The following is a 15507-nucleotide window of genomic DNA, read 5'->3' as shown; positions in this document are numbered from 1 at the left end:
CACGAACGTCTAGGCGTTAAAAAGAGTTAAAATCATAAACGCGCTTAGAGTCTTAGAACAGCATCATTAAGGATCCAGTTCACTTGGGAAATCCTCAAATGGTCTGTAACGGGTTATGGGCTCTCAAGCATAATCGTCACAGGAAAACGGTTTTACTCATGCTTCGTGCTTTATTTCTCTAATTGAGGACGTGTACACTGTCGAAATTATTTCTAGCGCTGCGGGCCTCGCTGCGATTTCTATTTGCACTAAAATCTCTGCCTTTAGGTCTTCGGTCCTTTAATGACTTTAAATTGACACAAGGGAGAGGAAAAGAAAAAGATGTGTCAGAAGTGGGATTCGAACCCACGCCTCCATACGGAGACCAGAATACCCAACCCGCCGCGGGAAGGCGCGGAACGCCTTGAGTCTGGCGCCTTAGACCACTCGGCCATCCTGACACCGCGACTGCAGCCGCCGCCGGGAGCCCCTTAACGCTCTCCACCGGCGCGCCTGCCTCCCCTGTACCCCAGCCCTTCCCGGGGAGCGCTCCCGAGCCCGTGGATCGCAGAGGAGCCGCTGTGCCCCTCCCTCTCCCGGGCAGGCAGCGGCCCCGCTCCCTTCAGCCGCGGGGAGGCGGCTCCCATGCCCCCGCTACCCACAGGGCCCCGCTCCGCAGCCCGGCGCACGGCCGACTTCCGGCGCCACCATTTTGTTTTTCACCGCTCGCCCCAAGGGTAGCAGCGTCCCGCCGGCGGGAGGGTCGTGCTCCGCGTGTCACCATGTTCCCTCTGGCTAGGGCTGCTCTGAACCTCGCCGGTAAGCAAGAAGGAGGCTCGTTGGAGTGTGGGTGTGCTGAGGAGGGGAGGGAGGGTCGCGGGAGTAGGCGGTTTCCTCAGGGGGTTCTCACTCCGGTTTCTTGCCTTCCCTGTGAGGACTGCTCCTGAACGGTCCCTCGGCTCCCTTCGCCCCCGGGGGAGGGCGGCTGTCTCGCCCTCCTTCTTCTGCTGCCTTTTTTCCTTCCTTTTTTCTGCATCTCCTTGTTTTTACTTGAGTTGACCTTGGGTTCCCTTCCTCGGTCCACTTCTTCCTTGATAGTAACTAAAGGCACATCCAGGTTTTGTCACCTGAGGTGGCAGGGTGAGCCAACGACTAGCCTCTAAGGGTAAAGTTACCTCTTCGGTGACAGACTCCCCGGTGCTTAACCTCTCAAATCTGGTCCAGCTTCATGATGTGCTTAGCCCGAGGTGCATGCACCTAAAAAAACATGCTTAGTAGTGTTTCAGTAGATGTTCAAGCTTCTTTTTTCTGTTTAAAAAAAAAACAAGTTTGTGCAGCCTCAGATAGCATGCTAGGGATGTAGTAGCATTATGGGTATTGTGATTTTCTCATGTTTTGGGTAAATGTGAACCAATGACCTGAAACGGAAAGTTTGTATTTTGTAATGTCAGTCTTTACGCACAGATCACTGTCTGGTCAAGTGCTTTGTATGCAACTACTAAATAATGTCTGGGTTTTGATGCTGGTGGTTTGATTCTTCACTCTGTCTCCTCCTTAATAAATATACCTTTTACAGTGTACAGTTATAACATACATCATACACACTGTCATCTGAAGGTACCCTCCTTTATTTTTTCTTTATTATTTACCTCATGTGAAGGCCCACGGTTATTTCCACTTCCCTCTTCACCTCCCTCCCCTCCCTTCAAAAATCTTGAAGGAATGAGAAGAGTGTTACCCATACCCACTATCTTCAACCCCTTAAATTGATGGTAAGCTTCATCCTGAAAATGCTTATATTGGGTATTCATACTGGCAGCACAGATACTTACATATAGAAATCTGAATCTTTTAAGTACTAACCATTATACTTTATTAGAGAAGTAGTGATACCTGAAAGTATACTTGAACTTCCACACTGAGGGCCCAGAGAAATCTCTTCCATTAATAAGCTAACAGAGGTTTTTCATACTGGAATTAGTCTTTAGGATTAACTTTCTAGAGAGAAATTGAGAGAGCTGAAACAAAAAGCAAGGCTTTCTGTTTTAGGATCATTCCAAAGCTCTAAGTCCAACAGATTAATTTTTTTCAGCTTTTCTTAAGGTCTTTTAACGCTTATGCTTGCCTCTCTGGTGGTGGGAGGTGAGGATCGTGAATGGTTTGAATGTGTATTTTAGTTGGTTTCTGTACTTCTAATTCTCTTTAACATTCATTAGCTCGTGGCGTTCAACATACTGCAGTAAGACAAGCTCATCGCAAATATGAGCCTAACTTCCATGACAAATATGGAAACCTGGTACTCCTTGGCGGAGCCACAGTTTTTACTGCTGTCTGGGGATATGTAAGTCAACCTTGTTTTCACCACTGTTGTGACTATAGCTGTAAACTTGCAAGCTATTAAGTTTCATGAGGGCTTACTTGTTTGAAATAACTTAGGTGGTCAGAATTTAGAAGCTTTTTGTGTGAGTGAATAGTAATGCGATAGAGACGAAAGTTGTGTTAGTTCATATTTTGAGTTTTTACACAAATTCCTATGTTGGTCTATTGTTTAGGTTTAAAATGTAGTAGAAACACAAGCATTCTCTGTTTTACTTGGGAATTCTAAGCTATACAGGTAAAGGTTTCAGCAGAGAAATTTATAGTTGAAAATAACAGTATGGTGATGAGGTTTTACATTCCAGATTCTTTGTTCTAAAGGTCGATATTTTGAAAAAGAAAACTGAAGTATTTCAATTTATTCAATATAAATATATTCAACTTGCATTATTAAAAGATAACAAGATGTCATGTTCCAATACAAGAAATCGAAACTGCAAACAGTAGAAATAGCCCGTTATCAGAAGGTTTCTTTGATTTCAGAGTTAATAATCTTGATTTTTATCCTCCTACAGGTATTTACACAAGCTGGAATTGAGTGGGGCTTGTCGCCTGTTGGCAGAATCACTCCAAAAGAATGGAGGGAGTAACAGCCTTTGCTTGTAATGAACTGGTCTAAATTTAAGTGGAAAAATCATCACGTAATGGCATTTGTTCCCTGATTACCACTTGTACAGTGGCATTCCTGGTCTAATAAACATACCTAGAAACCTGTCTGGCTCTTCTAGGTTTCCTCTATGCTCAGTGTCTGCTGAGGTACAAGAAGTGGTGTAAAAACTCAAAACAAATCATGTTGTGGGTAGTCCCGGCTTTTCCTGTGAAGGTCAGTCATGGATAACGGCCAAATCCAACGCATCGCGTAGGTGTCCGTTTAACAAGATGCGTGTGCTTAGATGAACCTCGTGTGCACTCCCGCTGCAGAGCTCATGTCACTTTACCTCTGACTTGTGCTGCGCGTCTAATGATGACGTTTGTGTTTTCTGTTGAGATCACATTTTCTTCCACAGAAGTATTTTTATGTCTTGAATCTCTCTGTAAATAAGCTGTTTCTCTCTGCGGCCTTTGAGAGTTGTGAAAAACGTATATTACTTTGAGTCAGAGATGCTCCACAGAGTAGGCAGTGTCCCGGCATAGCTGGGCACTGATGCTGAGAGAGACGTAACGTTTTCTAATGAGTGTTTTTGTACTCAGAATTTGTTAGGAAATAGATTAGGAGTAGATGCAGACTCTGTAAACATCAGAGTCAGCCTGAATCCCTGAAAAACACAAATACAGCAGAGATGCATGAAATGGCTGCTTTTACTCCTCAGAGATTTTAATTACCAGTTTCTTCCCAACTGCTGCTTTCCTGGGGCTACTTTACTTTGAGAAAATTGGAGTGTTCAAAGCAGGCCGGCTGTTGGCATACTGCAGCTAGGAACAATGGAATAGGACTCCAGCTCTGTCTTGTTGGTTTTCAGGAACGGGGCCAAGATTAAGAGGGACAGCAAGGGGACGAATGTATTGTGCTGCTAGAGGTGAAATTCCTGGACTGGCACAAGATGGCCTAGAGTGAAAGCATTTGCCAAGAATGTTTTCATTAATCAAGAACAGAAGTCAGATTTGAAGATGATCAGATACCGTCATAGTTCCGACCGGCGATCCGGTGGCACACCTTGAATCCTTTGCTCAATTTTGGGCCCCTTGGGACAAGAAGGCCCTTGAGGGGCTGGAGCGTGTCCAGAGAAGGGCAGCGGGGCTGGGGCAGGGTCTGGAGCACAAGTGTGCTGGGGGGCGGCTGAGGGGGCTGGGGGGGTTTAGCCTGGAGAAGAGGGGGCTGAGGGGAGCCCTTCTCGCTCTCTGCAGCTGCCTGAGAGGGGCTGGAGTGAGGGGGGGGCTGGTCTCTGCTCCCAAGTCACCAGTGACAGGACGAGAGGGAATGCCTGGCCCCAAGCTGCGTCAGGGGAGGTTTAGGTTGGGTATTGGGGAAAATGTCTTCCCTGCCAGAGTGGTCAGGCCCTGGCACAGGCTGCCCAGAGAGGTGAGGGAGTCACCAGCCCTGGGTGGGTTCAAAAACCATGTAGATGTGACACTTGGGGACATGGTGGTGTTGGGTTGGAGGTTGGACTTGATGATCCTGGAGGTCTTTTCCAACCTTAACAATTCCCTGACTCTAAGGTGACAGCGCCGCTCTGACCAGCGGGCAGGGCCCCCTGCCGGGCCGACGCCTTCCGAGGCCGGCGGGCTTCGCAGCGCTCCGGCCCGCAGCCTCCCGCGGGCGGGCTGAGCCGCAGCGCCGCCCGGCGCCCCGTGGAACCCCGCGCTGCCACCCGCGCTCCCCGCTCGACGGCGCCGCCGCCCCTCTACGTGTCCTGCGGCGCCGCCGCCGTCACAGTACGTCACGCGGGCGGGAGGGGGCAGGCGCCCTGCGGCCACGTGACGGCGCGCTCCCGGTGGGGCGGGGCGAAGGGCCCGGCAGTCGGCGCCGCGCGAAGCCTCCGGTGGGTCCGGGCCGTGGGCGCCGCCGCCGCCGCCGCGTTCCCCCTCGGTCCCGCCGCTGCCCAGCGCCGGCGGAGCCCTTGGCGCGGGTCCCGGGGCTGGTGCGGCGGGGGGGCGGGTTTGCCCGGGGCTGCCCGCGGGCGGCGGTGTCGGGCTGCGCTACGTGTCCCCTCAGCGCCGGGGTGGGGGGCGTCCCGCCGCGCGGGAGCGGGCCGTCCCGCAGCGACCCGCCGCCGGGGCAGGGTCTCGGCCCGGAAGGGACCCCTCCCGCGCCGCCGAGGGACGAGGAAGTGCGGCGCGGTGGTCGCCGTCCCCGGGCGCTGAGCGGAGCCGCGCCGTGTGGCTCGTCCCGGGGGAGCTCGCCCGGGCCGCGGGGGTGCGAGCGGCGGGTGAGTACCGGGGTCACTCGGCGTTTCAGAAACCGACCGAGCTGTCGAGGGCTCCGCGTCCAAAACACGGCTGCCGATCAGAACGGTATTTCCTGCCGAACCGCTTCACCCTCTGCAAGCTGCTCCTGCCTTACGCCTCTTTCTCCCCCCCTCCGAGTTAGCAAACCCCGACGGCCGGGGGTCACACGGCGCTCGGGCGGCTTCTCGGGGATGGGGCAATGCCAGCGGGCGCGGTGGTGCCAGACGGGGCTGGAAGGCAATGGCAGAGCCCGTTCTTGTCAGCGGGCCCCCACGCTCGCGGTCTCGCTGCTCTGCAGTGAGCGCGCCCTCGCTGATGGGCGTGCGAAGGTTCCTCGGCCGCCGCCGGTGGTCTTCAGGGGAGGGCTTGTAACGAATTTGAAAGTGCAAGTCACGGAGCCTCTTCTCCAAAGTCCTTCTTCTCAAATCTGAGCTGCTTAACTTGTACCTCTGAAACAGCTTAGCTTGGGGTTTTGCCTTCTGATGGCAGCACTCTGTGCACGGGTACATTTTTATTTTTCATTATTTTCATTAAAAACAGGGTGTAGATATTCTGGAAAAGGGCAAATAGCTGTTTAGGATGCTTTGGGGTACAATCTCATGAAAATAAGCAAGAGCAAACCCAGGTTAACTGTTGCCTTTCTGTATCCATGTTCTGGAAATTGCACAGAAATAGTTATTGTTAGTGTGAATTTCCTTAAAACCTTTTATGCAGTCACCAAAGATGGTATTTCTCTACTTAAAATGCTTGTTGAGTGGTGTTAGAGATGTATATAGGCCAAGAAATAACCTTTTCTGTTTGGTAGTGTGGAAGTTAGTTGTGTGTATTATGATGAACTGTGTGAGCAGAAACACAGTTAAATCAGAAATTAATAATTATAGTGTATTTTCCTGTAGAGAAAAGACCTGAAACTTTTTTTCCTTCCCAGGTGGTGAACTGGGAAAGTAAATCTAGTGTTAAGTGTCGTTTACTGTTTTATTATTATTTTCATTTGTATAATGCATTCCACATTGTTCTGCCTTGTATTTTGAGACCAAGCTCAGGAATGAGGCGCCTTAGTACGCTCACATAACAAGGTGTTATAAATTATATTCTGCTCCTAATATTTGCTGTGATTCTTCCAGGGAAACATCCATGTTCTCTGAAAATCTGACTTGTAGAGGTAGTGGAAGGATGCAAACAAGTAGAAGGAATTATGAAACTCCTGTTAGAAGTGAAGTGGAATGTTTTCATTGTGTGTTTCTGGGTTGTTTTTTTTTCCAGCTTGTATAGAAATAAAATCCCTCAGAGCAATTTCCCTGGTCTGCTGACCCAGCAAGACTGGTTAAGGTCTTGAGCAACAGGAATTACAATCTACTTAGAGTATCACGTAGCTCTGTGTGACAGATATTTATTACAGATGTGCAGTTTGTCCCTCAGTGATTAAGCCTCATCTATCTGGTCATACTTTCACATGTATCTGGTTGCCAATGAAGGTAATAAAACCTCATTCTTCCGTACTGAACCGGACCTCCTGTGACCCATGCTCCAGCACTTTTCTAAGCCCAAGGGTGGGATGATACAGCCTTTTCATTTCATGCTGTCCTTTGCTCTTTTTCGTAGGTCATTGCATACTTTTAGGGACAGGTACCTTTTTTTCCATTTAATGTAATTAGTAGTTTATCTTTGTGCTGCCATAAATAAAGCGAGCTATAAAGTAGAACTCATCCATTTAGAAATTTAATAAAGCCCAAAGGCTGTAGTTAAATCTGACAGATTGTTTCTGGCGTTTGTGTGGTTTTTGCCTAGCTTTGACCTCTTTTAGATTCAGCAGCTATAAATTCAAGATCATTATAATATAGAAAACCTTGGTGAAAACTGAAGTTGTGCACTTAGGAGAGACTTTGTGCACTTCTCCATTAGGTATCCCGACTGATCCTGGAACAGGCACCGAGCGTGACTGTGGTGCACAGTGCTTTGTTAGGCTGTGACACGGGTTAGCTCGGAGGCTGGGTGTGCTGAAGGGTGTTTTTGTGGGGTAAAGTGAGCGTCTGGGTCTTCACCAGTTATAACTTCCTTTTTGTGTTGTTCATTTTTTCTTTTTTTTCTTTCTGATAGTGTGAGTTTGTGAATGACTTACCTTTGCCTTCATCAAACCTTACCTTGCTTCACATATTTTACTTACAAAGACTGCTGTTAGCACGTCACGTAAAATAAATGGTTTAGAGAGATGAACCTGAGTTTTTCGGTCACCTTGTGCTTGATCACGGTTTAATTTTCATTTCCATAGGAAGAAATTGCTGACGGAAGTAGAAATTATTTCCCTTTCTGTTGCTTCATTTACTTAATAGAAGCGCCAGTTGACCTTCTTCAAGAAAATGAAATGCTTGGATTTTAACTAGCACGCAGGCAACCCAAGCGTTAAGCCTAAAACTGTACCTGAAAATAAAAAGAGCATACAAGGACTTACGTCTATTCCCAAAAATTGTTTTGGTTTTAATTATTCCTTGTACACCTCCTGCTCTGCCACTGAGCGTTGCTCCTCCACGTATAGCCTACCATGTTCGGCTCTGCCTATTGCAGAGCGAGGTTATAGGGCTGTGCTGCTCCATTGACGGTGTCAGTATACAAACCAGGAAGCGCTACTGCTTTGTGTACTGCAAAACACAGGTGAAAGTAATGAAAGAGAACAGAAAATGTGAGTTTCTAAAGGTATTAAGCAGTAAATTGTAAAAGCTTTTTGTATTCTCTACTATACTAAGGTTGTTTGAAGCCAAGGCTCTTCATATGATGAAGCCGCTGTAGATGATACTCCAAAACAGCAGTAGTTGAATATAAGCAGTTTGGTTTCTTGTGTTCTAGAGATGTAGCTGTTAGATTAAACAGGTACAGGGGCTGCCACTTGGTCACATCATCAGATCCTGAAATTCTTTACTAATTGGTGATGAAGGTGTTTTATAGATTGAGGAATGCATTGGTTAAGAATAAAACCATTGTTCTTCTCTTAAAACAATGTGTGATCCATAACTCGGCATCTCACTTAAAAGAATATGTCCATGATAACTTTGAATTACAAGTTAGTTATTAGTAGTCATTTGCCTTGCCGCCAGTGGTGGTAACTGGGATTAAGTGTCAGCGTACAAACTACGTGTTGTCACCTAGAAAGCTTTTTAGATATTGCAGAAGTTTAGACTTGTTGATTATTTTGGCTGCATCCTGCCAGACCTATAACTGTCCCTTGTGGAGTGAAGCTCTCTTTTGAGCTAATGCATGTAGATACACACGTGTGTATGGAGGCATTATTTCTTTTTATATACATGTAAATTTTAAAAAATGGGGGGTGAAAACAGAGATATATAGCGATGGATAACAAGAGTGAGGAAACAGTGCTCCAGGTTCAAGCCATCGCTGTAGTATACACGGGTTGCTGCGCAGCCTCCTGCAGATCTTTTGACTTCTGCATCCATTTTCCTGTGAACTTGGTAAAATATCAACACATATAAGGAGCATTAGGATTAAATTGTCCATATTTGTACACCTCTTGTGTGCATCTAGTCATAATTTATTGGTGTAACAAATACTTCTCAAGCTGCTTAGTAATAAATTTTCCTTAATGTTGTCAGAAGGAGGAAATTATGACAAAAATGTTTCATTTAAGTTTCAGTCAGAGTATTTCTACCAGGAAGCACTCGTAGGGGAGGCAGAGCGTTAGAAATGGAATAAAATATAACAGACTACCATCTCAGATGTAAGCATGTATTAGCTTTTAAATTTAACTCGTTGTCCTGGGCATTTTGTAAGGGGAGGAAAAAGGGTGTGTGTATACTCACAGTCACTATGTATTAACCTTATACTTTCTTCTGAGAACAAGATCTCTGAAGCGTCAGGGGTCCTGGAAATGCAGACAGTTTGGTCTGCAGAAATCTCAGTAAGGCTGTACAGAAAAGTGAGACTGTGAACGTGCTGTTCCTCAATTCAGTGTCAATAATACAATGTAACTGATATAAAGAATTGCTTACAGATAGCTCATTTTCTGCCTTTAGATCTGGTCACATCCCATTTTTTTGGAGAACACCCTGTTCTTAAAAATGGTATGAAAACTGTTAGCAACTTGCAACAAAGCGAATAAAAATCCTTGTTTGTTGTCTTCCCCGCCAATGGAGAGCTGTTAACGATGCGTGTGTCGTATAGATCCAGTAGCATTTCTTAATTAAAAGTTGGGGAACAAAAAGAAGAGACAGTTTGATCCAGCAGATAAATTCTGTGATGGAAGTTCTGGATTCAGTCCTAGTACTTTGGGGCCTTGAGGGGTTAAAAAAAAAAAACTTTTATGCCTTTATGCATGTTTGAATTACAATCTGTTCCAGGAAAGGATTTTCTCTGCTGTGTTTATACAATGCCTAACGCCATGGGGCCCTGATCAGTAGGTCCTAGGACAGCAGTCTTTAAAAAAACCTCACCAACCCAACCAAAAAACCTTCTTGGGCAGTGGAATGATGGAAGCTTGATTGCTTTTGATTTATTATTTAAATCCAAACACAAATGTCAGATGATTTGTTTCATTTTAAGGGAAAGATTGTGTCTGTGGGAAGCATACACTTGAAACATAACCAGGGCATTCTATTGACATAATAGGATTCTAACATGCTTTTAAGTGGCCCTGAGTTACTGCAATCGGAGTATTTTCTTCCACTCCTGTAAATACCATCTCTCATATTGGAAGCCCCTTACAAACTTTATTTAGTTAATTAGACTGCTAAGGCAGAATACCTTGAATAATTCCCATTTCTCTTTCCACATGCTGCCTTTTAAGTAGGAAAACCTGAGGCCCTGTGAAAAATGGTGGAAGGGGTTATATGTGAAATGAACAGCAGAAGGGCAAGGAAATGAACTGAGAAAATGGAGGAAATACTTTGTATAATGTTATTTTTATAGATATAAGCCATATATATAGTATAATGTTATTTTTACAGATACAAGCAATTAGATTTTCTGTGGATTGGTGGGCGTTCGGTAGCAGCGCTGATGGCTACTGCAATCACTTTAATAGTCGTAGTTGACCATATTACACACGTGGCTGCATGTAATAGTTTGACATATGACTTGCAGAGACGACTTTTAACGCTGCATCCTAGTTCCTTGAAATAATATTATTGTACTGTAGCTTGAGTCTCTTAAACCAAAGGACAGGCAAGATGGCCAGGAGCTCAGCGGGCTTTCTCAGGCTGGCGTACAGCTGTACCCCAACTCTCAGCCACGACAACATCTTACCAACCTTTGATCATTGCAGATAGCAGCTCACAGCCAATTATTTCCTTACTTTATTTTTTTCCCCTCAAAACACAGTAATAGTGCAGTTGTCGTACCTCAAATGCTTTTAATTCATTTCTGTCCAAACCTTACTAGAGGACAGGTTGACTCTGTGATACACTACTGTGTCGCATTTTAGTTAGTTATGTGTGTCTGGTCGTGCCCACACAACACACTCTAACTCCAGCACTTCTTGAAACTTTATTTGTACATCAGCCTTGTGGGAATATTTGTTGCTCCCTGACCATGGAGGTACAATTATGTCTCTGTTTGTGCTGTACGGACTGAGCATTCCTTATGGAAGAACTGAGGTAATCAGTGAGGGTTGTATTTCAATATGATGACGTGAAAGTGTGCATTTTCATGGGTAGCTTTAAAACATTTTTAAAAATACCTTGGACCTCTGAGTGTGCAGATGAGCCTGAGAAAGGACCTACCATATGAAGTTTGCTTAAAATGTACCCTTCTGCTGATTCATAATTATCTTGTGTGTCAGGTGGCAGTTCTGTGTTTCTGTAATTTGCAAATATTTATGTACAGTCATTCATGTGGGTGTTTATAATAATTCAGATCTTGTAAGAATAGCCGGGAAGTGAGATCTGTAATAACTTCAGGTAGAGTTGTCGTATTTCTCTTCTTTTTGAGGGTGAGTTATTACTTTCTAGTGAGTACAGCCTACTATGGTGCCATCTTCAGTAACAGTAACTTACTGTCCTACCTTCTGAGGCACCAGCAGCCAGTCAGCACAGCCCATGCGAGTGTTAATGCTATTTTCTTGGCCAGCCTTAGCAATAATCAACGTTCTTGTTGCCCAAGGCCCCACTTTGTGGAAGCTCTTTCCTCTGTCTCCTTGTGCCGAGACCACATCATGCCGCAGCGTGTCCCGCGTGCACCCACACCTGCATCCAGGCGCAGGACGAGAGCGGGACGCAGCTTTTGATTCTGGTCCCGCAGCCACCGACAGTCTTGCGCTTGCAGCCCTCGTGCTTCCTGACTCCATCTGTGACCGGGGTGGAAGGATGAAGCGTTAGTGCGTTACGATACGTTCAGAGTAAATACGTGCTGCCTTTCAGGAAAGTCAGATGTCGCAGGTGGTTTGGGGTGCTGATCAGATTTAAATATCTGTGGGAATGCTGCTCCAGCTCTCCACGTGTGTCAGTGAAAGCTTCCTATGTTGTTGCATGCAGGTGTTCAAAGCCCTTATGGCTACCAGGCTTCCTTTATGCCTTGCCGAATGTTCCTGTCCATTAGCCGTGCTTATCACTAATGTGCGCTAATCCTTGGGTTGTCTAGTCATGTACTGCGTAGTTTTTGAACAAAACTCTGCCTATAAGAATATGAAGGTTCGTGCCACAGTTTAGGTGAATTAGCTGGTCACCTGAGGATTTGAGGAGATGCACCAGTGAGGTCAACCTCTTTCTACAATGAAACATGATACAGACTTGTGTTCTTACATGGTTTGTAGCATGTCTCAAAGCGAAACCAGAAACTTTCAGAGCTTCTGTAACAGGGAATGGTTCTGAAATGTCACCAAGGAGCAAGAAAATTAGTGTTACTAAACATTGTTAATACTTAATGTTAATTTAGTTTTCCAAGACAAGTTCCCAGGGTAAAAAAACAAGTTAAGCGTGGGCTTAACTTTAGCTGTTCAGTTAATCATCAAAATTTGCTGTTGCTTCCACTGCAGCCAAACATTAAGCAGTTGACTGTGATCTTTTTCCTGGTCACTAACCTCCCTGTCCTTGGAAAAAATAATGCAAATTTTCACAAGGTTAAAAAAAAAAATCTGGAAATCACTTCTTCTGTTCTCTTTTACCCTCTGTTACTTAACAGTTTATGCATTGGAGAAAAGAAGTCCTTTGCATTAGTATTATTTCTACAAATTCATTTCATTTTAGTCACTTTTTTTTGGGCTTGTTTTCCTGAGCAAAAATAATAATTATAATCTTCAGAGGAGTGGAAATTAGACTTTTCTGAATGATTTGCTTCCTGGGGCTAATTCCAGTATCACTTGTTTTTGCTAGCATAGGATAATACAAGAGATATAAATGTGGAGAAACATGATCATCACCGGTGCCACTGTGGCTTACCTGCCGTCCTCTAGCGTTCTAGCATTCCCAGAGCTGGTGTCTCTCTTTCTCTCTTGCTTCTTCCTATAGTTTCACCTCACACACCAGTGAATCGCAGCTTGCTGTGTGCGATTAAATGATCTCGATTGTAACACCAATAAAATAATAAATGTCTGAACACTTTCCCTTTCTGAAAATTCATAGGAATAAATACCTAAAGTTCTCCTTCCTGTTTTTGACACCTACTAGAGTTACATGTGGCAAGTACATCATCAGTTAAATGCTTTTACTGATTTCAATTCTTTGTGAAATGATTTAAGGACAACCGTCTTAATTGTTTTTGGCCAACAGCAATGAGAAGACTTGACTAGAATTTGACAATGGAGGCAAAATCCATAGTTATCGGCGTGGAGGGGATGACGTGCAATTCCTGTGTTCAAACCATTGAACAACATGTCGGGAAGATGAATGGTATCCATAACGTTGAAGTAAGTAACACTACCGCCCTTTCTTGCAAAGCTTCGTTCTGACGTGAGAAATCATGATAAAGTGTGCACCGAGGGAGGAAGATATGTGCAAGGAATATATTCTGTACATTTCATGGGCAGCTGGTGTTAGAAGTCCGTGAGTGTATTTCTGGTGTAAGAGAAAAACAAGTTCTTACTTTACTGCAGGGGGAGCTGAGTCATTATCTGTTACTCTTAAGTAATTTTCTGCTTTACAGTTAATTCAGTACTGTAAATTAATGGGGGGAAGTAAAAAAAAAAAAAGAACAATAAATTTTTTAATAAGACAAAACAAAAGCCCTAGAACTCACACTGGTGAAAAAACCAAGCTGTCCTTGTCCCTTATACTGAATAAATGTCAGTATTTGCTCACAAAGCTCCAGGCCTTTTCTTTGAAACTGATAATACACAGAGGTCACTTGCACAGGTTCAAAAGCATTTGTGGGCCTGAAGTGTCCAGTTAATCATGTGGTAGTTGACCTAGCGTGAAAAATAGAGCTGCTTTGTTGTGGTTCATGAAATAAGAGTAGCAGGTACTCCAGGTGACAAAGGAAAGCCCTGCTAGCTCTTTCATGTGTTAGAAGTTTCCCTTCCTTTGTACTGCCCACAAGGAAATGAGAGGAAGGGAAGCAGAACTGGAGTCTTGAACTGTTATCAGACCTACTTGGTCTGCCCTTAATCCAGACTTCCTTGATCTGAGTTGGTTTTAACTTTTCTTTTTCTCTAAGCTCAGAGGAGATATCAGTATTTTGTCAGTGTTTCTTTCTATCCTGGGCAAAATATCGGATTGTAGAGTATTCCAGGGTGAGCTGGTTAAAATCATGTATTGTGTAGGAATACAGTAGTTTTAATGATGGAAACAATTTAAGAGCTGGGAAATTCCTATTAGTTTTATGACCTAATTTGTGCTAGCAAGAACAGTCCTAGCAGTAGCAGCAACAGAAAATTGCAGAGTTTGGTTCCTTAGTATCTAGGTTCTGAACTCATGCTGTAACATTGTGTAGGGGTTGATTTTACTCTGAAGAAAAGATGATCGTCCTGGCTTCATCAAAAGATGACTTCTGTTTTAGTGGATGTGTCTCAGACCAACGCTTTCCCTCCCAGAATAGGGTACACTGTCGTAATTTGAGGGGCGTGCGATCGTTACCTCTAGCTGACTTTGAAGGGCTCGTTGTGATGCACCATTCTGTACAAAGGCAAGCGATGCACTAGTTAGTACCGTTTCCTTTTGCCTGAAGTAGGTGTTCATGTACACACACAGAAATCTGGGTGAACAGCAGCGATATTTACAAGACGCATCATTTTTCTTCCCCCTTCAACTTTAACGAAGCTTTACTGTGATACGGCACTGTGCTCTGACACCAGAACCTTGGATCACTGAACGGACCGTTCTAGAAATAAGGATGCCGCTGTTAACATCTGTGGCGTGGTGTGGTCAGACGAATCACTATGTACCCGCAAGCTGGCATCACATAAAGGCTAAAAGCAGCCTGTAAAATAATACCCCAAATAACCTGACTTCAGAGTCCTCCCTTTCCCCCTTATTCTAGCAAAAGGTTTAATCTTGTCAAACTTGCATTTTGGTTGTTTCAGCTAATTTCTGAGAATATACAGATGACTTGAGATAGGAGAAGGAGAGACTCTAACTTGACTGAGGACAATGTGCGTCTCAAAGTATCTTTTACATAATGAATGAAGCAGGTTTTTAAAAGGGCAGTATTAAGACTTTTGTGTTTAGGTTTTAAGGTAAATAACATTTCTAAAACTACTCTCGGCAAGAAAATACATTACAAAAACTTAGTCTGAGTAGAACAGGACTGTAAGAAACTTTAAAAGGTCGTATTTAGTAGTTATCCTCATTACAGCATCGGACCTTCAATTTAGCCAGATCATTTGTTTCAGAAAATCCTCTGAGAATGGTAAAGCACGGTTTTGTTTAGTGATTATGAATGAGGTCAGCAGGGGCGATGAACGTTAGATGGCTAATACAGACAAACAGAGCCGCATTTAGGTTATTTTGCCTCCAACTGCAATGAAACCAATAAATGTCCATGTGGCTAATTCTGCTAAGGCCTGTAATTGGGACAAAAATGAAGAAAGGTGGTTCTTAAAACAATTTAACTGGTCTAATATAATCATGACTGTGGTCTTTAGGTTGTACCTTTGCCCAGAGGAAAGATAGAATTGAACGATAGTGTGTTGAGCCTCTGGCAGGCATTGGCTTTCCCTTTTGGAAACTGCAATAATTATGTTTGATATATCATCAGTTGGGAGCAAATTAAATTGAGGATATTTGTACCGTCTGATGTGAAAGGTTAATACCAGATCAGGGCGTCTCTGGATCACCAAAATGTACAGAGAGAGGAAAAACAGCTTATTTAATGTTCATCATGATCAATTTC

The 15507-nt window shown here is 44.4% G+C and overlaps 2 protein-coding genes and 1 non-coding gene across 6 annotated transcripts in view; 2 read left to right on the top strand and 1 right to left on the bottom strand.

Annotated features, from left to right (window-relative positions):
- Nucleotides 1-324: 324 nt before the first annotated feature.
- Nucleotides 325-440, bottom strand: TRNAL-CAA (transfer RNA leucine (anticodon CAA)). The gene is made up of 2 exons: nucleotides 403-440; nucleotides 325-370 (listed from the first exon to the last, which is right to left on the bottom strand). It is a non-coding gene; the product is annotated as a tRNA-Leu (tRNA).
- A 203-nt stretch (nucleotides 441-643) lies between these two features.
- LOC104051132 (cytochrome c oxidase subunit 7B, mitochondrial) lies at nucleotides 644-3069 on the top strand. Its single transcript, XM_009512126.2, has 3 exons — nucleotides 644-798; nucleotides 2196-2320; nucleotides 2871-3069. The coding sequence occupies exons 1-3, from the start codon at nucleotides 762-764 to the stop codon at nucleotides 2943-2945; spliced, it is 237 nt and encodes a 78-aa protein (XP_009510421.2). The 5' UTR covers nucleotides 644-761; the 3' UTR covers nucleotides 2946-3069.
- A 1239-nt stretch (nucleotides 3070-4308) lies between these two features.
- ATP7A (ATPase copper transporting alpha) overlaps nucleotides 4309-15507 on the top strand; it is a 31717-nt gene continuing 20518 nt past the window's right edge. The window contains exons 1-2 of one of the 4 annotated variants that reach the window (XM_064463385.1): nucleotides 4309-4728; nucleotides 12951-13087. In XM_064463385.1, coding sequence (XP_064319455.1) covers nucleotides 12980-13087 — 108 coding nt within the window. In that variant the 5' untranslated portion in view covers nucleotides 4309-4728; nucleotides 12951-12979. Of the gene's footprint in view, nucleotides 4729-4767; nucleotides 5223-5257; nucleotides 5745-12950; nucleotides 13088-15507 lie in introns of those variants that run through there. The other 3 variants (XM_064463384.1, XM_064463383.1, XM_064463386.1) reach the window with 3 other exon arrangements.

Source organism: Phalacrocorax carbo, chromosome 11, assembly GCF_963921805.1.
Source record: "Phalacrocorax carbo chromosome 11, bPhaCar2.1, whole genome shotgun sequence".
NCBI lineage: Eukaryota > Metazoa > Chordata > Aves > Suliformes > Phalacrocoracidae > Phalacrocorax > Phalacrocorax carbo.
This window is presented reverse-complemented; position numbering and strand designations above follow the sequence as displayed.